Source organism: Athalia rosae, chromosome 1 (assembly GCF_917208135.1).
Source record: "Athalia rosae chromosome 1, iyAthRosa1.1, whole genome shotgun sequence".
In the NCBI taxonomy this organism is placed as follows: domain Eukaryota; kingdom Metazoa; phylum Arthropoda; class Insecta; order Hymenoptera; family Athaliidae; genus Athalia; species Athalia rosae.
Genome location: NC_064026.1, coordinates 1,780,719 through 1,805,647, shown reverse-complemented (window position 1 = coordinate 1,805,647; position 24,929 = coordinate 1,780,719). Strand labels below are relative to the sequence as shown.

General features: G+C 34.8%; 6 protein-coding genes and 1 long non-coding RNA gene across 30 annotated transcripts in view; 3 read left to right on the top strand and 4 right to left on the bottom strand.

The window, feature by feature from the left end:
- LOC105693394 (potassium voltage-gated channel protein eag) overlaps positions 1–5,432 on the top strand; it is a 33,353-nt gene extending 27,921 nt beyond the window's left edge. For all 11 annotated transcript variants that reach the window (XM_048648971.1, XM_048648966.1, XM_048648955.1 and 8 more), the window contains one exon: positions 1,675–5,432. In XM_048648971.1, coding sequence (XP_048504928.1) covers positions 1,675–2,797 — 1,123 coding nt within the window. In that variant the 3' untranslated portion in view covers positions 2,798–5,432. The remainder of the gene's footprint in view (positions 1–1,674) is intronic.
- Positions 5,433–6,668: 1,236 nt separating this feature from the next.
- Positions 6,669–11,450, bottom strand: LOC105693397 (glycine N-methyltransferase). 3 transcript variants are annotated; one of them, XM_048649154.1, is made up of 6 exons: positions 8,873–11,450; positions 8,676–8,794; positions 8,037–8,385; positions 7,451–7,586; positions 7,208–7,328; positions 6,669–7,131 (listed from the first exon to the last, which is right to left on the bottom strand). In XM_048649154.1, the coding sequence occupies exons 3-6, from the start codon at positions 8,368–8,370 to the stop codon at positions 6,823–6,825; spliced, it is 900 nt and encodes a 299-aa protein (XP_048505111.1). In that variant the 5' UTR covers positions 8,371–8,385; positions 8,676–8,794; positions 8,873–11,450; the 3' UTR covers positions 6,669–6,822. The 3 variants fall into 3 exon arrangements, with proteins under 3 accessions (XP_048505111.1, XP_048505121.1, XP_020712311.2); XM_048649164.1 differs by lacking the exon at positions 8,676–8,794; XM_020856652.2 differs by lacking the exon at positions 8,873–11,450 and having other exon boundaries at positions 8,676–8,812.
- Positions 11,451–11,470: 20 nt separating this feature from the next.
- Positions 11,471–12,705, top strand: LOC125499768. 2 transcript variants are annotated; one of them, XR_007276749.1, is made up of 4 exons: positions 11,471–11,632; positions 11,717–11,855; positions 11,945–12,208; positions 12,564–12,705. It is a non-coding gene; the product is annotated as an uncharacterized LOC125499768 (long non-coding RNA). The 2 variants fall into 2 exon arrangements; XR_007276750.1 differs by having other exon boundaries at positions 11,717–11,894; positions 12,012–12,208.
- LOC105693395 (serine/threonine-protein kinase PAK 4) lies at positions 11,945–15,024 on the bottom strand. Its single transcript, XM_012413274.4, has 3 exons — positions 14,447–15,024; positions 12,993–13,840; positions 11,945–12,906 (listed from the first exon to the last, which is right to left on the bottom strand). Exons 2-3 carry the CDS (start codon positions 13,818–13,820, stop codon positions 11,950–11,952), a joined length of 1,785 nt encoding a protein of 594 aa, XP_012268697.2. The 5' UTR covers positions 13,821–13,840; positions 14,447–15,024; the 3' UTR covers positions 11,945–11,949.
- A 142-nt stretch (positions 15,025–15,166) lies between these two features.
- LOC105693519 (ectonucleoside triphosphate diphosphohydrolase 5) lies at positions 15,167–18,700 on the bottom strand. Of its 4 annotated transcripts, none has more exons than XM_012413512.3 (3): positions 18,376–18,700; positions 16,192–17,529; positions 15,167–16,023 (listed from the first exon to the last, which is right to left on the bottom strand). In XM_012413512.3, exons 1-3 carry the CDS (start codon positions 18,394–18,396, stop codon positions 15,946–15,948), a joined length of 1,437 nt encoding a protein of 478 aa, XP_012268935.2. In that variant the 5' UTR covers positions 18,397–18,700; the 3' UTR covers positions 15,167–15,945. The 4 variants fall into 4 exon arrangements, with proteins under 4 accessions (XP_012268935.2, XP_012268936.2, XP_048505014.1 ...); XM_012413513.3 differs by lacking the exon at positions 18,376–18,700 and adding an exon at positions 18,173–18,323; XM_048649057.1 differs by lacking the exon at positions 18,376–18,700 and adding an exon at positions 17,976–18,114.
- Positions 18,701–18,980: 280 nt separating this feature from the next.
- Positions 18,981–22,040, top strand: LOC105693390 (mitochondrial 2-oxodicarboxylate carrier). Of its 4 annotated transcripts, none has more exons than XM_048649139.1 (7): positions 18,981–19,330; positions 19,521–19,635; positions 20,221–20,612; positions 20,704–20,766; positions 21,118–21,417; positions 21,505–21,659; positions 21,748–22,040. In XM_048649139.1, the coding sequence occupies exons 3-7, from the start codon at positions 20,334–20,336 to the stop codon at positions 21,863–21,865; spliced, it is 915 nt and encodes a 304-aa protein (XP_048505096.1). In that variant the 5' UTR covers positions 18,981–19,330; positions 19,521–19,635; positions 20,221–20,333; the 3' UTR covers positions 21,866–22,040. The 4 variants fall into 4 exon arrangements, with proteins under 4 accessions (XP_048505096.1, XP_012268683.2, XP_012268684.2 ...); XM_012413260.3 differs by having other exon boundaries at positions 19,410–19,635; XM_012413261.3 differs by lacking the exon at positions 19,521–19,635.
- Positions 22,000–24,910, bottom strand: LOC105693389. 5 transcript variants are annotated; one of them, XM_048649124.1, is made up of 4 exons: positions 24,627–24,775; positions 24,416–24,539; positions 23,232–23,279; positions 22,000–22,941 (listed from the first exon to the last, which is right to left on the bottom strand). In XM_048649124.1, exons 1-4 carry the CDS (start codon positions 24,669–24,671, stop codon positions 22,931–22,933), a joined length of 228 nt encoding a protein of 75 aa, XP_048505081.1. In that variant the 5' UTR covers positions 24,672–24,775; the 3' UTR covers positions 22,000–22,930. The 5 variants fall into 5 exon arrangements, 4 of the variants coding, with proteins under 4 accessions (XP_048505081.1, XP_048505078.1, XP_048505074.1 ...); XR_007276743.1 differs by lacking the exons at positions 24,416–24,539; positions 24,627–24,775 and adding an exon at positions 24,782–24,895; XM_048649121.1 differs by lacking the exon at positions 24,627–24,775 and adding an exon at positions 24,782–24,910 and having other exon boundaries at positions 23,232–24,539.
- Positions 24,911–24,929: the final 19 nt, after the last annotated feature.

Genomic DNA, 24,929 nt, shown 5'->3' with positions numbered 1-24,929 from the left:
GTACAATGACTGGCTTTTCTCATAGTGAGAATTCAATAATTGTTTTGAAATTTAATCGAAAATGATAGATTGGAAACTAAGAAAAAAAATAATCATCATTTTATAAATAATAGATGGCATTTTCTTCCAAGAATCAAAGACCACGTTCCCATCTTATGTTAAATCTGGAATCCCATACTGTCCTCAGTATAGTTGCAAAGTATTAATTGATATATATGATCAGAAAATTGACCAAGTATCCTGAATTTAGGATAAGGTGGAAACTAACAATACTATCCGAATGCTAGAGTGCTGTATAATATGCCTTTAGAGATTATGCGATCTTTTTTATTTTAGCATTTCTACAGGACCACAGTAAATTATCAAATATCAGTAAAGGTGATTGAATTTTCCATATTTGCTGTTTAGAGAGAAAATCAGATACGTGCACGAAACATAAAATATCGGAAATGAAATGAAATGCTTCGGATACAAAAGTCTAATTTTTTATTTCGTTTGTCGGTTTATATTCACCTTACAGAAAAATTGATATCAACTGCAAACTGCGGTCATACGTTAATGTAGAACTTGTGAGAAAAACTGCTATAAATGGATTTCACAAAAAAGTTGGTATATACCGGTACCTCCTTTGATCAAGGGGTCACTCATTTGATACTTTGTATTAAACCAGATCATTTTTGAAGTTTTTTCATACATCATTTGAATAAGTCATGGACAATCTTTAACAAAATCATCGCATCCAAAGTTATTTCTAGGATCTGATGCTTCCTAAATGACAGACACGAAATCTCCATGGAACTAACTCTGAATAATATGACATCCTTTGCAATAAAATTGATTCTTCATCTGAAATACATCTGGACACATGTATTTTGTTTCGATATTATTAGTAATTTATTACTTTCTTAGTTGAATAATGAAATGAGCAAACTAATATTCAAAATGTAATTTATCTCTTCGGTAGTTTGTGATGACAAAAGAGCTTTTTGAAGATCTTGTCAAAAAAGTATGAATATATATACTTTTTGGAATACAAGCAGCTTGTTCCATGCTTTTAACTTGACAAACACAATGGAATGCATGTGACAGACACCCTCTAGGATTCGTCTTTCTCTTTTTCATTGATATTTTTATGACTAATTATACTATTATATTGATACTACAAACAAAACTAAATGGGGCTGTTTCAAAAGTTGAAATAATTGTCACTTATCAATCCTTAGAAAAAAGTTGTAAAAGCCAAGTTCCAATCATCGATGTGTATTGTCAAACTTGACATTTATAAGCTACCAAGCTGTACTTACATTTTTGCGATCAAAATCAATAAATCCAAGTTGAAACTTTGGCCACAAATCTTTGCTACCGATTTTGGATCAATGCTCTTATCGAAATGGAATATAAACTTGGATGCTTATATCTGTTGATAAATCTGCAATAGCCCTGTATAGTCTCCATACATGAAATGATCCATCCTGTATTTTCATATTTACCATAAATTTTATCCCTGTAGGCACCTTGTAGGTTGCTCGTGAACACCGCTGGAGCTGTACCCTAGCCTTGTAGCTTTGTAAAGAACGAAATAATGATATTTCTTAAATACCTTTGTACTTTTATCACTTTGAACGGGTGCATCGCAAATTACAGTAACCAAAGCTTTTATATGTTTTGGCACAGGTTTCGAAGAGAGAGACATAACCCAGATGTAGAAAAAGCTGACATCAAAGAAATCAAGGATGGGGAATCGTCGCACTCGCGTAAACTGTCATCAAGTGACGAAAATAATTCTAGCCGCACAAGACCTAGTAAGTGGGGTCGACTGCTAGGAAGTTCTAGTCTAGACTCCAGCAATGAAGCAGGCGTGAATGATACTTTCAAGCGTTCTCTTAGCGCCAGAGATTCACGACCTAGCTCCAGCGCCGGTACTAACAAAGTTTTTCCAAAGCTGGCCAAGCTAGGAACCACTGGTGCTACTATCGAAGAAGTTAGCGACACAGAAAATGCCAAAGAACCAACGCATTTACAAAATTTAAGTGCGGAATCTAAACAATTAAGTCTCAGAAGACTGGAAAGTTATGATGGAGGACTAATAGCGCAACCGAACAATGACAGGGAAATCCTGGCTGCTGTTTTAGAAGTTAAGGTTGATTTGAAGTTGGAAGTTCAAAGGGTAAATCAAAGATTAGCAAAAATAGAAGATATGTTACAGACTCTGATGAACCGTGTCTCAGTTACTGCCACACCAACAACCGTAGTTCCGGCTCATAGCCAAAACAGTTCTAGCGCATCCCATTTGCAAAGTTCCAGTTCTACGAGTGCTAATGCTCCACCGCAAGGAGATACCACAGAACAAAAATCCGTGGAACCCACAAACAAAGAGCAGCTGTCGTTGTGTGATCGTTTAAAGTATCAAGAATATCCCCAAGCGCATCCCGATCGTTCTAAAGAGGTCTTAGAGCGGCTTATAAGCTGTTCCAGTGAACTTAAAACCCCCAAAGAAGTTAACAAAGAATTGCTCGAACGTTTAACCCAGGCTTCGACCTCCCGTGATGACGTGACCCCTTTGGGACCATTAATTTTGCGAAAACGTAGGAGCAAATCGCGAAATAAAGGTGCTGCTCCTCAAGCTCCTCTGGCCACACAGCCTGTAAGTCCTTCAGATCCTACTGAAACGACACAAATGCTCGAGCCTGCTGAAGAAACTGTGACCTTAAGTGCAGAGGCACGAACTGAAAGGCTAGAGCGATCCGAACGATTAGAACGCAAGCGACCACCGCCCAGACCTAGAGAATATTTATGAAAATTCGCTTACTATTTCAACAAATTGTTAGTAAATGGTCAAGTTTCTAAATATTTCGTCTAGTTTTTGCGCCGCAACGTTACGCCTGAATGCGATGCGATTTTTAACTGGGCTCACACTGTATGATGTTACTCATATTAGGCTGTTTTTTAAAGACTAGAAATTCATTTCATATCCACACATAATATCAGCGTAAAAAACATATATTTCAACATCTGGAATGTTGTACCGCAAGAAAATGATCTCGACGAATGTTGGATTTAAAATCTGCAAACTATATAGGCCATATATTAGATATCTTAGTTATAATGTCTTGTACAGTTAGCAGAAATTTTTTTGCCTGACAATTATTTTCATGCATGAATCAAGTTGTTCGGTAGGTTCCTAGATCAATCTTCTTTAACCAAATTGTGAATTTTGTGGCGCAAAATCAGATTGACACAGTGTTTAAGGCAAAAATAAAAATGCTATCTATGATACTAGGGGAAAATGGATATTCATCTTGAAACCTTCTTATAAAATAGAAGCGCTTTTTGAAAATCTATTTAGGCTCGGTAAATTTGCTACTAAATTTTAAAACATAATTATTCAATAATAGTACAAATATCTTGTGTAATCCAGCTGAATTTATGAATCGGGTGAAAAATACGCCAACACCTAATCCTATTGAACCTTGATTTTTATACATTCATAATAATCTGTACAAAAATTATCTTCAAATTCAGATGGTGACGTCTAGAATAGTAGATGCTGAATATTTCAAATTAATATTAAACTTGATTTGGACTTTGGAAATACCGCTTGGACGCACTCAATATCGATAAACGTATATGGGAGTATTTTCCATCCGAACCTTGAATTGCCAAAGAATGCTTACGAATGGACGATAAATTTAAATCAATGGACCAATTCTTGCAGGGTTGATTTTTGCTTCGAAGTAACGATGCACAATGACCTGGAACTACAAGGTAGATCCTAGAAGCATAAATATATTTTTCATGTGGTACACTGTGTATGAGAAAAGAGTTTACAAAAACAGCATAACGGTATCACTAAGAATTTACTTCTTCAATTTGAAAACTGCGGGCGGTGCTGAAATTGATTATGATTCGTGTATGTATTTATTTTTTTATATTCTTGTATTGAGAATGATTACACAGATAAACCATTTGTCGCTTATGTGTATTATTTAGTAGCAGCTTTACGAGCATAAGTTGAAATTCTGAGAGTCTGCTGTATGAGCCGCCATTTATTTGATTTCGCTTGCTGAATACACCCTAAGAATATAATGATGTAATTATAAAAACATTATGCAAAGTAGCTGAAAGCTGCAGAATGTGATATGGAACAAGGCCACATTTGTGCAATAAATAGCTTGCGATGGCTTTTTCGGACATCGAAATGTTGAAAATATAGTGTAATTTAATTATTATTGATTAAGGTATCGAAAGAGTAATTACTCACTTTTGACTTTAAATTAAATTGAAGAGAAAAAAAACACCTGAAAACTTGTTAGAAAATTTATATGTATGTATATATAAATAGCATATACATGCATGTATATATGTAGAATATATATATATAAATATGAATTAATGAATAAATTTTATTAGGAAAGTTTACGATAATACGGTCTATTGTACGAAATGAAGAGTTAGGTTTTTACTCGGGATGCCTGAGGAGTTTTTAGAAATTTTATATTTGATGCTTAGCGATAGATCAGCCTAAATAACATAATTTATTCAGGAACTAAATTTAGAAGCTAAGGAAAAATCTTGTTATATCCAGCAAGCCTGAGAGCAGAACTGTTTGTCTGGTATTAATCAGTTACTTAAAGTAGTTAAAAAATATTGTTGTTACCTACTTAGTGCTAATGAACGATAATACCAGAGACGTTTTGTCCTGGGTCATAGTTTTCATAAGGAACTGGGATGAATCCTAACTCAATGTAATATTGCATTACAGAAAAGAACCCTGGATCAATGATCTCGAAAATTATAGTACACTTTATTTCATTCGAATCATAATTTAAGCTTAGGTGTTCCTTCATTCGCAACTAGTAATCGTTCAAACCAACTTCAGATTTCAAGATAAATCTCTCTGGTATTATGATTCATTATTAACAGGTATTTTCTAATGCTGTGTGAGTTCTGGGTTGATAAATTACCAGTTTTTTTTATCACCAGGGAACGTTACAACATGAAGAAAAACTAGATCCTGAGTACTCGGCACTCCCAGTAGCCAAATATAGCAATACTAGATATTATATTACAAATATTACAACATAAAAATAATGAGTAAGCGAATAGTTAAAAAGCAGACATTATGTGAAACGTTTAGTGGCCAATTGGTGTAAGCTGTTAACAAAGTGGTTTCAAAGTCATAATCTAATTGCCTTTATTGCTAAGCAGCCTGTAATATTTTACATTTCTCGACATTGACAAGACGTAATATATTTATTAAGTCGTAAACTTTGTACCATTCTTGTAAATTATAACGAGAAGGTGCGGTGTAAGTATCATTATACGATGTACAGCGACACAAATTCTCATTGAATGTGTATAATTATTACTCTACAGAGAGACGTTCCAAGGTACACCTCTGTAATGTCCAAATACAATTTCATTATAACCGATTTAATGCTTACATTAATAATAAACACTATGGATCACCGTGTTAACAACACGTCTATAAGAAAGTCATAGTTTATGATCGACTAAAGTTATTTCTGTACTCTGTAAAGAAACCAGATATTTATTATTTTTTATGAAAAAAATCGTCAATATTTAACTTGTAATTTGTGATCTTTTAGAATATGTGAATTCAAAAGTTGTTGCAAATCACACAACTCTGCCGCTATGTGAATATCAAATGAAAGAAAAAAATATTATTGATATCTCACAATCAAAGCATAGTACAAATATGTAAGATATCCGTAAATAATTGTTTGCGATTTGAAACATAATCAACAATAACGAACTTCAATGTCTAATTGTGAGCTGAACTCCAGCTCCTGCATTGAATGATTTTTCCTCTATTCGTTTATTCTACTTATAGATACTTGATTCCACTTAAATATCACGATTGTTTCTATGAAAACTACGTTGTTTACGGCATTACGTCCTTATGTTTCGAATTTTTTCACTGTTTCGATGAAGTTAGTCAATTGTGCTAACAATGCAATAATCTATGCGCGCGGTGGGTGAATACATGAAATGTGAGCGTGTTATACAAACTTTTTCAGCGACCGACTTTCTCAAATATAGTTAAGAATTTGAACATGTGAGATATTTAGTGGAACGATGGCGTACATGCAAACCATGGGATCTGACCCAAAGCTGGAATTATTTCCCTTCCATTTTTCATTGGTAACAAGTTGCTATTATGCATTGTGCATTGGATATCTACTTGATATTGGCACATACTTACCTATACATTGTTGACATTGAGAGTTCTTAGTCAATTTTTTAGTAATTATCATTAAACTTAAAGCAAGCATGGAATCATGAATATCAATAATTATTGCTAAAATAATGAAAAACCTATGAAAAGTATAAAGAAAACTATATAAAGAAAAAAAATCAAACGCAGTGCATTTTCATTCTTTACCTGGGATATTCTGGAGATTATTCTCATACGAGCCTTTCAATGATAAATGCATACTTGTATATTGAAAATATACTCAAAGTGACGAAAAATTATCCATGATTTCAACGTTATCTATACATATATGTCTATTCCCTACATGTCATCCTCAACTAGCGTCATCCCCTACCACTTTTATATCTCGCATAAATTTATTTGGAGTATGTGGTAATTGAAGAAAAGAGCAGTATAGCTGATTATTTTGGGAAGAGAATATTCATGTATCTAAAAATTGTACATACCTTTTATTTTATAGCTTGATTATTTACAATAATTGTAATTTGTATCCAACAGTAACAATAATCTAGTGAATATTTCATTTTATAATTAAATGACTACTCCTAATTTCCAGTCATTGTCAGTTACTTTTTTATCGTTTGTCAACGCGCTTTTTGTAAAAGATGAATATAAAAAGCTGGATCTTTGATTTCGTCCAACGGCTTAAAATCACCGTATATAGTGTGTTTTGCAGAATAGTTGAAAGCTTCAGCTAGCATATCTTGGAAAACTGTGAGTCTGTGCGGATAGTATGATAATCTAAACTCACTTATATTATCCTCATTATATTCTGTTGTCCCATTGTTACCACCTTTCTTATCTCCTAAGTCAATCAGGTAGTCAAAGGTCACTATTGCTGGCTTCCCACTTACATACAATACAGATGTCTTGATGTCAGTCGCATGTGTACTCTGAAACAGAAAATTCGAATAACTTCCCATAGATGATTTGTGTTCGGATCCAGACTGACTGCCCAATACCACTCACATTGTAATATATGCATCTTGATGGAGTGGATCCAGTTGTAATGATGTGATCATAGTTTCTATGGTCAATCAATAACAAACCACCTGGTTTTACGCAACGCTCAAAGTTTTTGAATGCTAGTCTGGAATTTTTGTTGAATCACGTTAGGAATGTATAGTTAATATTGATCTATAAATTTCAAATGAATGAGGCCTGTACTAAAAATTTCATAGACAAAAGTTTCAAGATAACAATAAAACATACTTTTGTTCCCTTTGATCACCATACAAATCTGGCATATGAGCGAAACTGTTTCCCAAGCAAATGACAGCATCAAATCCTCCGCCAATTAAGTGATTCACGTCATCGGCCAACGTAAGCCAGTTTGCTTCTTCAATTACTAAAAGAAATAAAGAATATATGATAAAAGAATGAAAAACTTAGATTATGTCACTTATTATTCGTTGTGTTAAATATTTTATATATTTCACAATGGCTCTATCTCAATTGCCTGATATTTAGCTGTGAGGATAATATTTGCTGGTATATTTCTCAGAGAGATAGCATAATGACCTTTCACTCTTCTTATTAAAATATGCTATCTATGTCTTATCTTGAAACGTGCAATTCATGTTCAACTGTTTTTCAATGTTAATTATTTGCCAAAATACCAATGATTATGCAATAAATTCTCACAAGTCTTTTTCAATGGATATAAAATAAATTTTGCACGTTTGAAATTAATCATCAAAGCTTCCTAATAGGATTCTTTTTTTTCTGAAAATTATATTAGGACACAATGTCTTCCCTAGAAGATTTTTTCATTGAAAACACTTGGAAAGATACTTACTCCAGTTATCGAAAGCAGCTTCTTTCCTTCGCTCCCACCGTGCTTTCAAAGCATGTTTCAACATTTTGTCTGATGCATCGACACTAACAACTTCAAATCCTTCTTCCAGAAGCATAACAGAATCTATTCCTGTACCACACGCAACATCTAGGATTCTTCGGCAGCCATTCTTCTTCAGTAAACCGACCAGAAAGTCCTTGTAGTTTTGTGTACGAGATTTTTTGTCGCCAATGAAAACCTCCCATACTTTAGCTGCTTTTCCATCTGCATACTGGTCTCGAACTCCTTCTGCAGCAGTTCCAAGTGATCGGGTGCGAAAAACAGAGTCCACCATTGTCTAACAATGAACCTACCAGATTTCAAAATTCCATTTATAGTTAGTACACTAGATCAATTTACTACTTCTCAACAAAATTGAAAGTGTGCAGTGAATCTCTAATATTATTTTCTAAACAGCATTGCATTGTGACGCATTTTGAATTTCAAGAACCACAATCTTCATATCATTATATATTAAGATTCTTGGCTATTTCTGTGTAAGCTGTAATATTAATCTTTCTTGTAGGGCCGCCGATCGTGTGAACTATCAACTATTGATAATGGTTTCTACATAAGTGATATTGTTTCCTAGCTACTCACGGAGAAGTTTCAGATGTGTATATTGCGGCAACAGCAAGCAAACTCAGTAGCTCAAAAAAGCTACCCTCATTTATAAAGTTGCCAGCTTACATCATATCTGTAACTGCTGTTGTTTACATCTATAAAACATTCGATATGTTCACAAATAATGATGAAAGATCCTAACATATTAATGGATATTTGCAAATACAACTTACTTGTACTATGAAACGAATTTGAAAACGGTGAAATATATCTATGACAGTAATGGTTGGATAAAGTACATCTTGGCATAGAAGGATGTTATAATGTTTATGACGATACACTAATACCAGCTGATCGAAAAACAGAATGTTATGATATTATAACTCTCCAGATTTGCAGCATTATTGACATTGCTATCTTATCACAATTGGACACGAAATTTGAAATCAACATGCCATGATGCTGAAACACTGACCGTTAAATACCATTCACAATTATCATCTGCTGCTAATTGTAACTTGTCAGTGATGCAAGTGTAACAAGTGATAAACATCTATCCACCTAGTCCTAATTACATTAGCACATTACTACAGGTACTTCCTGCATAAATACAGACTAGCCATTGAAATTGTTGGAATCTTGGCCCAATGCAGTTTCTGCAAGCATCCAAAGCAAGCCTTTGTCTTCTATTTTGAACAGTAGATCGTTTTTGAATTGTTCACTTTTTTTGTTTGTAAAGATCTGAACTCACAAGATGCGGATTCTCCATTTTATTCTCTTCAATAAACTTTGATCACGTACATTATGTTATATTTACATGATATTATCAATAATTAACTACAGTGAAAATTATGAAACATGGTATAGCAAAAAAATCTTCCAATTATTGTTTAAGAAATAATATATTTCTACAACTCAACAATTTTGTAAGTAATAGGCCCTTCATTTTTTATGAAACCTGCCAAAGATGAGGTTGCTCACAATAAAAGCAAGTTCACTATAAGGCACTCCTTGCAACAATACATATTATTTAGGACAATTTTGACAATAAATTCAACATCTCAAATTCGATTTAGTCAACTCATATAAAAAATTTCTACTTAAATATTCCAAAGCAGTGTTATGGAACAAATAATGTTAAAACCTTAATACTTTCATGAAAGTACTCGATAGACATTTACGAGCCTGGTGAAAATATCTGTTACTCTATGAATGATTATTTTTAGGAATGTATTTAAAAATACTGATGATTCTAAACACGATATTATTTTTTAAACTACTTTCAAACTTCAACTCCATTACATAATTATTAATAAAGATATGAATTTGTAATCGTGAGATGGAGAACCGCGTATATAAAGCGTGCTAGAACAAATTTTTATGCAATGAAATGCCTGTGATGAATAGACATTCTATATGTTTGCTAATTAATACGATGTAATGTACTTTGTGATTTGCATCGCTTGCTTCACTGTTCAAATTTTTGTGTAATGCATTTGTTAGTGAATGATATGATAGCTTTTATAACATATCAAAATATGTTTACGCGTTGTTAAGATTATGAAAAGCAAAAAATGTTAGTGAAAAAATATGACCACCTCAGGAATGGAATAATTTCAAAATCTAAATGTGCAATGATTGAAGAAAACCTCGCAGAATTTTTTTCCGATTATATTAGGAGCGCAAAGTTTGATAGGACATAGTAATTGCGTCCTCTAAACTATTTTTTTTGGATATGAAAATGAGTTTCGAATTCATTGCAATACTCCAGACTACATCAACATCTGTGTAATAACCAAAAACGGTAAACATAACAGATATATGCAATCACCCTGTGTAGGGTGTCCCAACAGTCTTTTTTCAAATTTGTAATATCTGATGTACTAACTTTAAACGTAATCATAAATTATAGTATACATCATGGCTCTTTAGTTTAGCAGCTATTATTATTTCATTTTTCATTTTTTTTTTTTAATTTGTTCACCATGCATGATGCTAATGTATATAGATTGGTGTAATGGACTATAATCTCAAAAGTAATTTGAGATTACAAATTAAACTATTTACACGTTACTGTTGAATCAACATTACTTTTTTCATAAGGCACTTTGTAGAAGGTGTAGTTGATAACATTTCTAAATTTAACTCGACCTATATATATGTATATGTATAGTATAGTATCTTTTATAAAATATCTTCATCTTTTTAAGCTGCCAATTGTTGACGCGATAACTAGAATTCGTCAAAATTAAAAGAGGCATACTGTTTTGCAATAGAAGAGAATATTGATCCAAAGTTCACACCTGTTCTGCTTTTATTTTAAAGCATTTTACGATTTCTACAAACGAAGATCAGACTCATTGATTTTATTCTACTATTTTTGAATTACAATTGATAATTTCATGTCGTCATTATTATTTTGGGAACAATTCCATTGAAATCACTTTATTTTAGCAGCCTGTCAAATGATATGAACTCTGTAGATGTGTTGAAACGAAAACAATTCCACCAGTTGATAACAAAGTTCAAGTGGTGTATCATGCAAGAGGTAACAGCTGCATAATAATTATTATTTCATGCATGAATAAAATTGTGTCGATACAGATACCTCGCGTCAAAAACTGAAAATACATTTCGTGTCAAATAATACCTGGTGCTGACAGCAATACCATTGATGATTTTTTAATACTTTGTGAGGTATCTCCTGGTATTCATCGGAATTTCGTTATCCTCTCACCATTCGAAATGTCCATATTTTGCACCTGAGACAAGGATCTACTGTCGAAAATGCAAGGATACCCGTTCCGAATATTTTAACAGTTTGTGTGCCTTGCACCGCGCATCAACGGTATCAGGATGCTGGGACTTTGAGCCTGCCTCAAAAACGGATGTTGTAGTAACTCCGCAGCCGTGACTCTCTGAGCAGGATCACGAACCAGCATTCTTTCGAGGAACCCTTGTAGTCGAGGGCTCACCTGGATAGATACAAACAGGTTTGTTAATTTTAAACTCAAATATTCGTCACAAATTTGGATATTGTTTCAATGGCATCAACATACCTTGTGAGAATTCTTCAGTTTGGGCGGTGGCATATCTCTGATTCGTCGCATCGCTTGTAAGGGAGGCTCGTTGAAGAATGGTGGCTCGCCATCCACCATTTCTATAATCATTATACCCAGTGACCAGATGTCCACTTCAGGTCCATATGGTAACCTGGTAATTAGAAATTGTAGGAATTGATCAAATAAATTGTGGGTAAGAGAACGCTATTGCTATTACTTAACCGATGTAACAATTTTTTTTAGATGATTTACCTTGATATGACTTCTGGGCTCATCCAATAAGGAGTTCCTACCAAAGATTTCCTTTTAGGTAGTTCCTGGGATACTTGAGCACAAAAACCAAAGTCTGATAATTTTACTCTGCCATCTGCCGCGAGCAGAATAGAATCAGACTTAATATCTCTGTGAATGACTCCTTGGGAATGCAGATAAGCCAAAGGTTTTAAACATTGTGAACAAACTGTCGCTATCTGACTCTCATCCATCCTCGAATGTGTAACTATATCAGTAAGTGCTCCGCCTTCTAAATATTCCATAACAACCCACAATTCGTCGTTAACTAAAAAGCTATCATACATCTCCACAATATTAGGATGATGATAATCGCGCATTATCACAACTTCATTGAATAGCAGCTCTCTTCTTTGCTGCTTCCGGAGATCCATTTTTTTTACAGCTACTTGGCGGTTTGTACTCTTATCCGTAGCTATGCAAACCGTTCCAGTGCTTCCTTCCCCTATTTTCAAAAAGTTTTCCAAATTCTCTCTTGGGTCTCCTCGACTCACTACCATCTGTAAAGCAGCCCTGAATTGCTCATGTGTTAATCTGTGCTCAGCACTTTGTTTGTTCGCATTGCTTCCAGACCCAGTAGCCAGATTTCCAGATGATATCGAGCTTTTTAGATTTTGATTTTGATCTGGAGTAGAAGTTGTAACAGGAGCAGCAGATACCATACCGGACTTTGACAAATTATGCATAGACTGAGAAGACTCAATTGGTTTCTGGAAATGTGTATGTATGTTCTGGGTATTTTCTGGGACTCCATAGGCTTGTGAATGTTTTGTCAAATTGTGCGAGCTAAGCTGGCTCAAAGATCTCTGTGAAGCTATGGAGCCGACCGGTGATATCTTTGGTTGAATTTTTTGGACCATGAGTCCATGGGGCATTTGATGGTCTCTGGATGAAGACGAATCAACGCTTGCAACCTGAATCGTAAATTGTAACATGAGAATAAAATGAGAACCTATATTTCGGTTACAAATTAATTAACACAATAAATTGTGACACACACCTGAATACTCCCATTGTATTGCCCCATTGATTGAACGCTGTTTGATGGTTGATTGAGCCTTTGAAAATCATGATCCGAGGGTTGTGGAGTATTGGGACTTGAAATTGGTAATATTGGATTATTACCCATCCCTTGTAAATTAGAGATAGGGCTCAGATTTTGGAAGTTAAGCACTAAGTTCTGACTATTTGAGCTCAGATGAGCCAAATTGGGAGAAGATTGCATATTTGGATTCATATTTTGAACATTTGGGATGAAATTTGGTAGGTTTGGATTCATATTTTGTAAATTGGAATTCATATTTTGAACGTTGGTATTTAAATTCTGTAAATTAGAAGGCAAGTTTGAAGAACTTTGTCTGAACCCATCGGTATATGAATGTGGTTTTCCAAAACTCTGGTAAGCTTGAGATGGTACACTGTTTGTTGTTGTCATTTCCTGGCCCTCAGGAACAGATGGTGGCAGATTTGTGTTATTTCTGTAGTCCCTCCTGAGTCTAGGAGGGCTTGACGACCGCAGGGAGTTAGATCTAGCAACATTACTGGTTTTTGGTAAGCCATTTTCCATTGTTTTATCACCAGGTATCCTGATTCTGGGATCATTGTGACCTCTAACAATAGTTTTCAAATCCAAGATTTCAGTAGGTGTTATTTCACTGGGATCCACCAGTGGCAAAGGCCGATTTGTTGGATTGTTCCCAACAATTGAAGCCCATTGGAGAGGCAGACCAACAAATTTACCCTCGCGTTTGTCAAAACCAGTGTGAACTCTGTGCTCGAAATTCGTTGGTGTTGAGATTTGTGGCTTTTTTTTCTTCTTTGCAAACATTGTAGCAGACTACTTGGCTCCTGTAAAATATAGTTGGAAACAAATCTCAACTTCACTTCACACACATATATTTGTTGTTCCTCACACGATTTTGGTGCCTTTTGGCATTACATTTAAATTTAATGATTTATGACCTTTGTCATTCTTATGTTTTCACCATGTTGCAGAATTATTGAATCCATAGTGCAACAATTAATATCAACACCTTCTATGTAAATGAGATATATCAGAAAAACAATTCAATGAGCAATCACAGTCTGTGAACAGAGACTCACTGTAAAGTTATTTATTTAATTGGCTTAACTTCTGATGATTTTCAAATAGAAATACGACTATTCAAGCTTACATATCGTGATACAAAACTTTGAATTAGCCCATGCAATATATGAAAGGTATTTCTGGTAAACTAAAGCCCGGTGATGATAAATCGAGAGCTTTTGGCTAAAATGTAGATGCTAGTTGAACATGATAACATTCCTGGAATATTGTTAAAAATCAGTGAAATCGTGATTTATTGTCGTCAAAGCCTCCCCAGGAAGCCAAGTGACAGCAACGCCTAAGTAGTGGCCTAATTTTCGAAAATAATCAGAGACCAATTCATGTATAGAGCTATCATTAAAACTCACCAGACTCGCATCAACCAAAACTTCTACTAAATATTTATTATAACACAAGAAATTTTCACGATATACGTAAGTTTAAAATCAGAAATTATTTACTGCTGTCTACCAGCGAGCAGAGGCGCAGGTTGTTTGCACGGTGGCGCTCCAAGTAGACAAAGCGTCAATCCCGCAAGGAATTAAAATGGGGCGCTGTGACGTAAAATCGCATCAGTGCACAAAAGTAATATTCGTAGTATGGCAAATGAAGTATGTTGTCATAAAACAGATATATAAATTATATTTTCCAGTCGCCAATTTTCCAACCATTACTCAGAAATATAATTTCCATACACTCTGCATATTAACGCATCTTCTTTAGAGTCTATTACAATCTATTTTTTTTATACCTCGGCATCACCTATGAATGATATCTGCAAGTAATATATTAGTCATACATAGTATGTATGGTTACACGTGTAGATGAAGTTATAATCCATTAAAAATATCCGTTCATTGATGTACTCAAAGTTACTTTTTTTCCATGTCAATATCAACCATTGAGAATAGAGGTATTATTTTATACTGTATATTTCACCATGTGGGTACCAAACTTGTATTTTTACAAAATGTCACGTCGGTAACTCAATGAAGCTCAATGAAACCCTGTTTCAGATTGTTACAAAGTTCTCTATACATAATTGGACGTCAATAAGTCGCATAGACGTGAAAATGATACAGTTGAAATGTGAAGAAACTGACTTTATTAAGCTGTACAAATTTTTGTTGGTTGCCTTTATAGAAATAGATTTGCATTATTTAGTCAAAATAATTCAAATATGTAACGAAAACCTAATTCAACAATAGATAATAATATAATTTCACTTCAACGTCGTCTTTCACAGCTGGCCAATATTATTAATTGGCTTATAACAAATGACCAAAACAACTTAACTATTTAAAAATCGTAAAATATAATCGGAAACACATGTTATACATTTTGCAACAGGGATAAAAGTTCCATGCCTACATGGAATGTGTCGTAATTATAGTAATATTTATCAAGGCACTAGAAATCGATGCATTTCATTCTAGATGGTCATCCATATGTGTCGTAGTATAGATAGATATACCTATATTTGTTGACAATATATCGTGGTACATTAGCACCTCATTATTTACAAAATTGTGATTCTCCCATCACCTGGATAGGCTCGTAGTGTAATAAGAATTATTAATTGTGCGTATTGTTTGTGTGATTCATATTCTTTCAATATTTGAATGTGTGCTTTGAACCTTGTAAACCATGATTACAAACAGTATGACTATACCCAAGTTATATTTCAACTACTTAATATATTTTAGTCACGCCTTTTCTCTGGTCCAACACAGATTATTGTAGCACGATGAAAAATCATACTTAGAACCTAGTTTAATAGTTTTTTCTACCGGTGAAAACGTATTTGTTGATCTTTACTTGATCTGGGAATTTGTGATTTGAAATTTGAACCTAAAGTCCAGTTGCGTCAGAGCCCATTCTGCAATATGTTGAATGCTGCTCCAAGAGCCCAACTTAATTCATGACCACTGATCTTCTTATACAACTGCAAATCCAAGATAACTGTTATTAGCATCATTTCAAAGGAAGTTTGAAACACTACAAAGACTCAGATTCTTACAAACATTGCAATCATAAACTCTCGAATACCAAGAAATAACTCTGGAATGACAAAAGAGAAAAATTTGTCAGAACTTCACATAAATAAACTTACTTGTAGCTTAGTTGTTGGTTGTAGGTTGAAACCATCTCGGAGCAGAACATAGATAAACGTTAAATCCAAGCACATGAAAGGTTGATCAGTGTTGGGATAGTCACAGCTTTCCATGGCTTGCTTCAAGAAAGCATCGACTGTGATAATCCCACCAGAGAATGGATCTATGAGCCCGACTTCTGTGGCCCTATCGAAATAGTATGAGAATGCCATGATATCACGGTTTTCTAATCCTTGAGGCTTGTTTACTATTGTGCCGACATAGTTCTTGATAATTTCTAAACATGCTGAGAATTTAACGACCGGTCTGTCCTCTTCAACCCCGGCAAAATTCTGTGTCTTCACTACCTTGTGCGTCTCATTTTGTGGGCCTTTGACTATGTATTTGATCCCACCGTAACTCCATTCGGTTGATATTATTGGATTAATACATTCTGAATGCAACGTGATCTTAGATCCAGAGGATCCGTTGTTGGCCTTAGCATCTTTGCTCTGGCCGTAAGTTAAAATTTCTTTCCGAGCTGCCATCAAACCCATGCCTAAATAACTATGAGTGTAAATACTGATGTTATTATTGAAGGCATTGATAGTGAAGATGTGCTTTTCTTGATCCTTAATATGGTGGCTATCTGGTGCAAACGTTACTTGTGTAGAGCCACCACCTAAATCTAATGCAGCCACTGTATTTGCATGATTTTGCGTAGTCAAACGATCAAGTAAAAAGTTGACTGTAAACCAGGAGAATATTCCTTCATCTGTACCATCCATTATAGAGACAGAATCCTTTGATGTTAAAAATCCTGAATTTTCAAATAACTTTCTACATTCTTCAAGCAGCCTATCAGCTTTCTCTGCTGGCAATAATCTTAGACCGGCCGTTGCTTTCATACTCAATGGTGTATGTTGCCATTCGGATTCTGGAATAACAGCCTTGGCCTTGTTTAACAAGACTTCTAGAGATTTCGCACCTCCCTTAGGATCGTCGGCAAAGGAACTTAGTCCAGGTTTTATTTGTTCAAACAATTCTCCATCCAGAATCAGATTTGCATTGAGTATCGATTCATGGAAACTGAAGGCTAGGACTCGACTGCCGGTCGATCCAGCGTCAATAATTACAGCATAAAACGGTCTTTGGAAGTTGAAAGAAAATGCTAAACTATCAATGGCTTTAGTGCCAAACTTAATTGGTCGCAAACCATTTCCTATTGCCATATAGCCAAGAAGAAATATCCCAATCAGTAGCACCAGCACGATGTAGACCCTATTTGATTTTCCAGGAATTTTCTTCGAGCGCGATGCCATGTAGTGGTTATTTGAAACTTCATTATTTGCTTCCAACTGAAACAAATATGATGATCATGATTAGATGAGTATTGAAATAGGGTCAAAGATATTCTTCCACACTAATCACTGAGGTTTTCCTTTTGTGAGAAATGTAAGCCAAAGAATGAGGATTCATAAATCAATAGATCCCCATATATATAATTGGTATCCTCATCGCTTGTAATGCCAATGAATGAGGATAAACATGCAGCGTAAGGAGAGACTGGAAATATTAAGACGAGTACGAGTAAATTATACCTCAATTCAGATATTAAGAAATAGTCCGATTTGTCGGTTGGAATGAATATCTATTACGGCGCAGGAATGATAATTATTATGCGAAATTTTGAGAGTTCAATTAGTTTTGAGGTTAACAAAAAAAAAAGAGATAACTAATGATATCCGAGCTCAATTCAAATAAACAATCATCATTTCGCCGCACGACGTGATAGCACCCTTACAATTCTCCATATTTCTGTACTGCAATCTAGAAATGAATGAGTGCGGTGAGGACAATACACATTCATAAGCAACTGCACGTGTGAAGTATGTATACCTACTTTAGGTAAGGATTACTATCATGTGATAAAATGGATCGAAAAGATATATGTTGCATATCTTGTATGTCATTAAATGGCATTTTGTATTTGAAACTTACGATTATGTACGGCATTTATCAATAAATTTCTAGTTATAGGAAAGTTTTCAATATTTCTGGACCTGGTGAGCAGATGACGTCGGACATCATTTCTAGATCTGTCAAGCGCCACGTCACGTATTATAGGAACGAGACTATCGTAATCAGAATTACATCTATGATAACACACATTATGTAAATTAATCAGATTTATTAACACGCACCTTTCTTCGCCTCACCTCCATGTTAATTTCTGGATTAATATTTACAATTTATGTGTTACTGTCACAAGGAACTCCGGAGAATCAGGAAATATGATTCAGCTGATGAATAAATAGGCTCGTTTATCGACAAGACTGAAATTTGGTTACATGTGCACCGTAGAGATTCTCGTACGAAGTGCTCAGTTGATTACGAAAATATCTACCAAACAAACTTCAACTAATCGAAGTAGCAATAACGACGTCGAGTTATAACTGTTCAACACTCTTTATCTATCATAGCGACAATAGCATAAATTTTGCTAACTCACGACGCGATAAGACCTAAGCCGTATACCTACATAACTGTAATCGGATGCTACTGCTAAACATTTATTAAATCATCGAGACCTTCGTCACGCCTTTAATCTATACAGGATCGCTTATGTATAATTATCTCCAATGCTAAATCACCCGTTGCATTTATTACATAACTAGAATCGAGTACGTAATAATTGGCAATTCTATCCATTTATCACCTACAAGCTCTACGTAACGAGGTACTACACCGTCCACGTAACTTTGAGCTTCGAAATGACCATTGACGTCTGTCACGTGAAATGTCAAAAACACGTGTTGCGCACTATGGAGCATACGTCATATGACATACGATTTGGGAATTCAGTCTCGTTTAATTTTACAAGTAGATGATGCCTCCAAAAAGGATCTTGGATATTCGATGCAAAATTTGAAAGAGTTAAATCTGCAAGGTTTTAAAAATAGATAGCCGGCTGTCATGTGAGGGGCTGGTAAAGCATAGCGCAGAGCACGCTCAGTGATGTAGCGCCGGGGATGAGCGGCTGCTAAACTCTCACTTGAAATCTACTTCTACTCACTCTCGCTCTCACGGATACAATTTTTTTTCTTATAAAATTGTTCTAGTCAATTGTCGAAAATAATTGATTAATAATAATACAAGGTAACTATAATATTTTTTCTGACATAGTTTTAAGCAGACCCATTCACTATTATCTTTGTTGATAATTTTATATCACTAGATTACGAGTTCTATTATTACCGCTGTACGTACGGAGCTTCATGGGTGAAATTACGCGAATAATTTGCATGCTTTTGCTGAGATTTTGGCTAACCTATCTGCTTTCTCAAAGGGTACATAGATACAAGTGAGAAAATTACAAGTGTTAGGTGTACTATCCTGAAAAACACTAAGGATCAAGGATCTTCGAACGTGTTGCAATCGGCAGTTTGTATCTTTGTTCAGGAGTAAGTCATTTGCATATTGAATTACTTATCCAATATTATTAAATTTCGAAGAGACACCTAAATTATTTACTCTATCGTTCTACTATTATTTTAACACATGCCATGATCTATATACTCAAGTTTTGCCCAGACTGTGTGTAGCTACAGAACTACTCCTTTTTTAATTCGCGAACATGCGATAAGCCCAAAATTACGTAACTATGTTTAATCAGATATAACGTGGCCATTGCTTTAGTGTATCTGTCGCCTACACAGGTAATAACGATATACTCAACGTATATTTTAAATAAATATTTGGCTTGATTTCTGTGGCTCACTCGTGCCCAATTTTCGAAATTTGGCAAAAGGATTATTACACAATGAAAACACACACATAATGTATTGATTTGTATCATTATCTATCTCATTAGACTCTGATGTATTTAACTATGTCAGATTACAAGCACACAGTATTTAAAGTCATGGTATATAATATTGTCCTACACATACCTTTTCAAAGTATAACTATAGCACTCAAATTGAGATATATGAACTTCAGCTTTAATTTCTAAGATAATTAATTTCATTTCTTTCAATCAAATGCAGCTGATTGTGAACATCAGAAGTTGACATAAGTACATAGCATGGTGATTGATGAGAAGGCGTGAACAATTTGGGAATCATCCAACAATAGAGAAACTATACAAAAATTGTTGAAGATGGCTCAACGAAGCGAGAGTACAAATTTGCTAAAGCAGGCTGCTATCCAAATTGGAGCCGGGGGTTCTGCAGGATTTGTCGAAGTATGCATAATGCATCCAATGGACTTGGTCAAAACAAGATTTCAACTACAAGTGAAATCCACCACAATAGATCCAACGTACTATACAGGCATAATAGATTGCATGAAAAAGATGTACGTTAGTGAAGGTCTAGGGGCTTACTGGAAAGGGATTGTACCCCCAATTATTGTTGAAACACCCAAAAGAGCCGTAAAAGTAAGAAGACTTTGGTATTGTCTGGCTTGATTAATCTATCTCGAAATCATTCATCATCAATACTTTTTTTCATATTTTTTCTCTATTCTAGTTTTTTACATTTGAGCAATACAAGCAATTTTTCCTCTTTGGAGCCAGCAGCCCAACACCTTTGGTAAGTTTATTGCTGATTTCGGTGTGGACTAAGTGCACTACCTTAGAAAATAATCGTATGCCAATGTGTTTTTGATCCATGCTTCCATTTCAATAAATATTAGCAAACAACCAGCTGGTAATACTATAACTTCTGATGCTTCCATTTGGGTTCTCATTTGTTTATCTGCAGGACAACGAAAATGAACATATGGAGAATTTAACATGCGTGCATCCACTAAGCTCCTAAACCTCTATCCTCCGTTTAAAAAGGTGTAACTGGCTTCTTTGTGTACCTAGGTATAATTGGTGATCTATGTTGATAGAATCTGTTTAGGTTGATAGATGAAGACTGATTTTTCTCATGTTCTAGACATTCTCCTGTGCTGGATTTTTTGCAGGAGTTACCGAAGGTATATTGGTAAACCCTTTTGAAGTGATCAAAGTGCAGTTACAGTCTAATCGTAGAAGAGTGAAGGAAAGTCCTTCAACGTTTTTAGTCACCAAGGAAATAATACGAACTAAGGGTTTCGGCCTGAACGGGCTGTACAAAGGCTTGAGCGCAACTGTTTTAAGAAACGCAGTTTTCAACTCTTTTTATTTTGGATTTTATCACTCAGTGAAAGGCTATATTCCTCTAAACAAAGATCCATTACTTGAATTTTTTACTAAGGTAATTGAACTCTACTATTTCCAGATTTCAGGGAAATATTTCTTTTCGATTGTGCCAACAGTCGATTCATTTTATTTCTGTATACAGGTTGGCATAGGTTTTACTTCTGGCACTTTGGCTTCATGCCTAAACATACCATTCGATGTTGCAAAGAGCCGCATTCAAGGACCACAGCCTCATGCAGATAGTATTAAATATCAAGGAACGTTCAGAACTATCGGAATAGTTTACCGTGAAGAAGGGTTTGAATGAAACAGATTTCTAATTAGCAATGTCTATGAAGATTTCATTCTGTTGACTTAGTTGATTGAATTTTTGTTCTTTTCTCAGTTTTAGAGCACTGTACAAAGGTCTGCTACCCAAAGTACTCCGTTTGGGACCAGGAGGGGCTATAATGCTTGTGGTTTATGATTACATGCACGCTTACTTGACAGTTCGATTTGCATGACACTTGCGAATTGGAAACGGAAATTCAAGTGATGCATTTGATTGGATCAGATTTTGTAAAAATCTTCTGTATTCTTAGTTAAAAATCTAATAAATACCTAGAAAGTGTCATTGAGGGTAAACAGAAGAAGATCGTAAATTGTGATTATCTTTTAATAAACACCATTCTACACTTACGTCATACCTTAGAAATGAATTATTTTATCGTTTAACAGGATTCAATGTCTATGCTTAAATTATGTTTAGTTCTATAACAAACCTCCGAGAGCTTTAAAAACGCTTACTCACATTTTTACTGGGCAATATCTTCACAACAAAGAGATGGCCTCATATAAAAAAATTGCAGCATGATCCAGAAAGTATATCAAAAAAGATCTAAGAGCAAATCCGTTATAAAAATCTGATTCTTTTATATTCCGGTGAAATTCATAAATGAAATATCAAACTTGGAAATATTTGAGACGACTTCTTTGTGTATAAATTTTGCCCAAGGATTACTCGATACTGCAGCAGGCTCCATTTTGATTCAATCATCGCAGAAGGTTGTAGCTGAAACTTAAATCACCAATCGATGAATGATAAAATTCTTGAACATTTTAAACTCTTTAGTCATTCCATATTGAAATACTTGATTTATCTAAATAAAAATGGTACACTTTTGCTCCAAAGACTCACGAGTTTAATGTAAAGTACAGTTTAGAGAAAGTTGTTTTAAATCCAATTTTAGTACCAAAAGATTAAGATCTTACAGAGCTATGGAAAATACGGCATAAATTATCAACTTCTTTCTGAATTTAAAAAAGTTGATACCAATTGTGTAATGTGAAATATTTCTCAACGCTGTTAGTACAAATCCACGTCATTATTCACAGTCTGTCTTATCGTGTCACCACTATTTGAATGTGAATTGATAGTCTATCTTTTTTCTTCAGATTATTGTTGACAAACTAAAGTATGTTCAATAATACATAAGAATCATGTCGATACGCATACTCAACCTGTGGACATGCTGAAACTTATTCAATACTCAATAGGTCCAACCGCAGCTCCAACAAGTCCAAACTTGTTATGCAAGGACTGTAACCAATCCCAAACAATAAATCATACGAATAAGACACAATATATCTAACTAGTCAGGTCTAGGCTAGTTAAAGTCAGAACGTTTGCTAATTATATGAGGATCTTGCAGAGCCAAAATCTATGTACTTTACTGAAACAAAATATTCAATGGTTCGTTTGATATTTAGACTGCTACTTTTGTAATCAACGAGCACAAAACTATTCGTCAGTGATTTGTGTAGATAGTCAGTGACACTTGAATTTAACTAGCATATCAGGCCTGACTAGAAAATTGCATCGACGCCCACCTTTGTACAAATTTCCAACTGCCAGGTCAACTCTGCCAAGCGACTGTTCTGGAAAAGTAAACATTTTTTATACTCTCGGAGGAAAATTATAGCTAGTACTAATCTAATTATACTCAATGGAATATAATGTGAGTTTTCATAAATATTATAAACAGTTGGCCTTATCTTCTAGCATATTTTCTGAGTCACAAAAATTAATAATTATATACAACAATATAGTAAATGATTAATTTATCAACTCATCAACTAGCTGCTTATTTTTCATAGAAAGCACAAGTGAATCGATCATTCTGGAATTCAATCCAAAGTTTCCTCGAACAATAAGTTCGATTGTTGACGGTTATTGTACAAAAATAACTCTCCTGGCATGTTTTTTTATAATGATTGAGTTGAGTGAAGACTGTTCATGTGACAAATTGAGCAGAATTCCAGGGAAACTTTTTCAGAATTCACATGTAAGCAGATACCAGCATCTCTGAATTGCTCAAGTACATTTGATTCATCATATAGAGTGTTTAAGTTTCCCAAAGTATCAGAAGGACTTAATAGATGATCAAAGTTTGTCAAATTGTCATAAATATCAACATTTAATCCGGGCCACTCATTTATTTCTGCGTCTGAGAAATTAACATTGATCAAGTCATCCGAATTGCTTGAAGGTGGAGTCATAGATGTCTGTTTTTTAAAACCTAAGGATACACTATTATCAAATGCTGAATCTTTATAGTTCCCGTGCTGCTCATCTCCAATTAGATCTCCATGAACGGGATTTGGTTTTAAAATGTTTTCAGCTTTGGGAATAGTATATGTATGATCAGATTCCGAAGTTACAATTGTATTATTTGTAGGTGATTTCATCATTCCAATGTTTTTCATTGATAGATTATTTGCTATATTGTCATTCCTGTTGGTTACAATTTGTTTTAGGGTTGACTTATCATCACACAATTTATTCCTGAGTCTTGAAGTTTTGGCAATAGATGATTTGCTGAGTCCTTCGTTCATCGATTGCAAAAGCGCTGTAATGTTTGTATCATTTTTCAGGATACACCTGAGGTAAGTTACCTCGCCTTGCAACTTCTTAATATCAATATCTTGCTTCTGAATAACGTTTACCAGACTCTTATTTTTTTGCTGATAAAACGACAGCTTGTTTTCTACCTGTTCGAGATGTTTTTTCTTACGTATTCTGTTCTCCCTCGCTGCTCGAGCATTTTTGTTCATACACGGTCTTTTTGAAGTACTTCTACCTCTTCTGGAAACCCTTACGTCCAATGAGCTCGTTGATGTGTCCGCCTTTTTTAATATCTGAGAATGGTTTTCAAAACTTTCATCTGAGTGTCCGAAGCTGCTCTTACGGCTACGATATTCTTCGTCTGACGAACTATCGCTTACGTTGAGATAACGTTTGCCAGATATCTTGTGCCGTCCAAAAGACATGTCTTAACGAATATATGTTTACCGACAGTACAACAAATCCACCGTACTCTCGACCGATTCAACAAAATCCAATGCTCTCAATATTTAACGGCCAGACAAAATGAACTTACTTTCAAGTGATTCGCTTTTTTAATCCGAATAAAACAGAGAACCGCCAACACACTTCACATAACCCAGTCACGACGGTCAGCCATATTTGTTACACAATCAAATATTGCTACTGCTACACACGGATACCCATGCTAAGTCTGAATTCGT

Excerpts from the sequence above, each read along its gene's own strand:
- LOC105693397 (XM_048649154.1), bottom strand. The coding sequence starts at position 8,370 with ATGGTGGACTCTGTTTTTCGCACCCGATCACTTGGAACTGCTGCAGAA. Across the intron at positions 7,587-8,036 it reads AGCTGCTTTCGATAACTGGA|TAATTGAAGAAGCAAACTGG; the intron begins GTAAGTATCTTT and ends TATTTCTTTTAG. Across the intron at positions 7,132-7,207 it reads CAAGATGCATATATTACAAT|AGTACACATGCGACTGACAT; the intron begins GTGAGTGGTATT and ends TTTCTGTTTCAG.
- LOC105693395 (XM_012413274.4), bottom strand. The coding sequence starts at position 13,820 with ATGTTTGCAAAGAAGAAAAAAAAGCCACAAATCTCAACACCAACGAAT. Across the intron at positions 12,907-12,992 it reads AATACAATGGGAGTATTCAG|GTTGCAAGCGTTGATTCGTC; the intron begins GTGTGTGTCACA and ends TTTACGATTCAG.
- LOC105693519 (XM_048649057.1), bottom strand. The coding sequence starts at position 18,041 with ATGAATGTGTATTGTCCTCACCGCACTCATTCATTTCTAGATTGCAGT. Across the intron at positions 17,530-17,975 it reads GTACAGAAATATGGAGAATT|TTGGAAGCAAATAATGAAGT; the intron begins GTAAGGGTGCTA and ends TATTTGTTTCAG. Across the intron at positions 16,024-16,191 it reads AACCAACAACTAAGCTACAA|TTGTATAAGAAGATCAGTGG; the intron begins GTAAGTTTATTT and ends TTGGATTTGCAG.
- LOC105693390 (XM_012413261.3), top strand. The coding sequence starts at position 20,334 with ATGGCTCAACGAAGCGAGAGTACAAATTTGCTAAAGCAGGCTGCTATC. Across the intron at positions 20,767-21,117 it reads CCAGCAGCCCAACACCTTTG|ACATTCTCCTGTGCTGGATT; the intron begins GTAAGTTTATTG and ends CTCATGTTCTAG. Across the intron at positions 21,660-21,747 it reads ATAGTTTACCGTGAAGAAGG|TTTTAGAGCACTGTACAAAG; the intron begins GTTTGAATGAAA and ends TTCTTTTCTCAG.
- LOC105693389 (XM_048649113.1), bottom strand. The coding sequence starts at position 24,671 with ATGTCTTTTGGACGGCACAAGATATCTGGCAAACGTTATCTCAACGTA.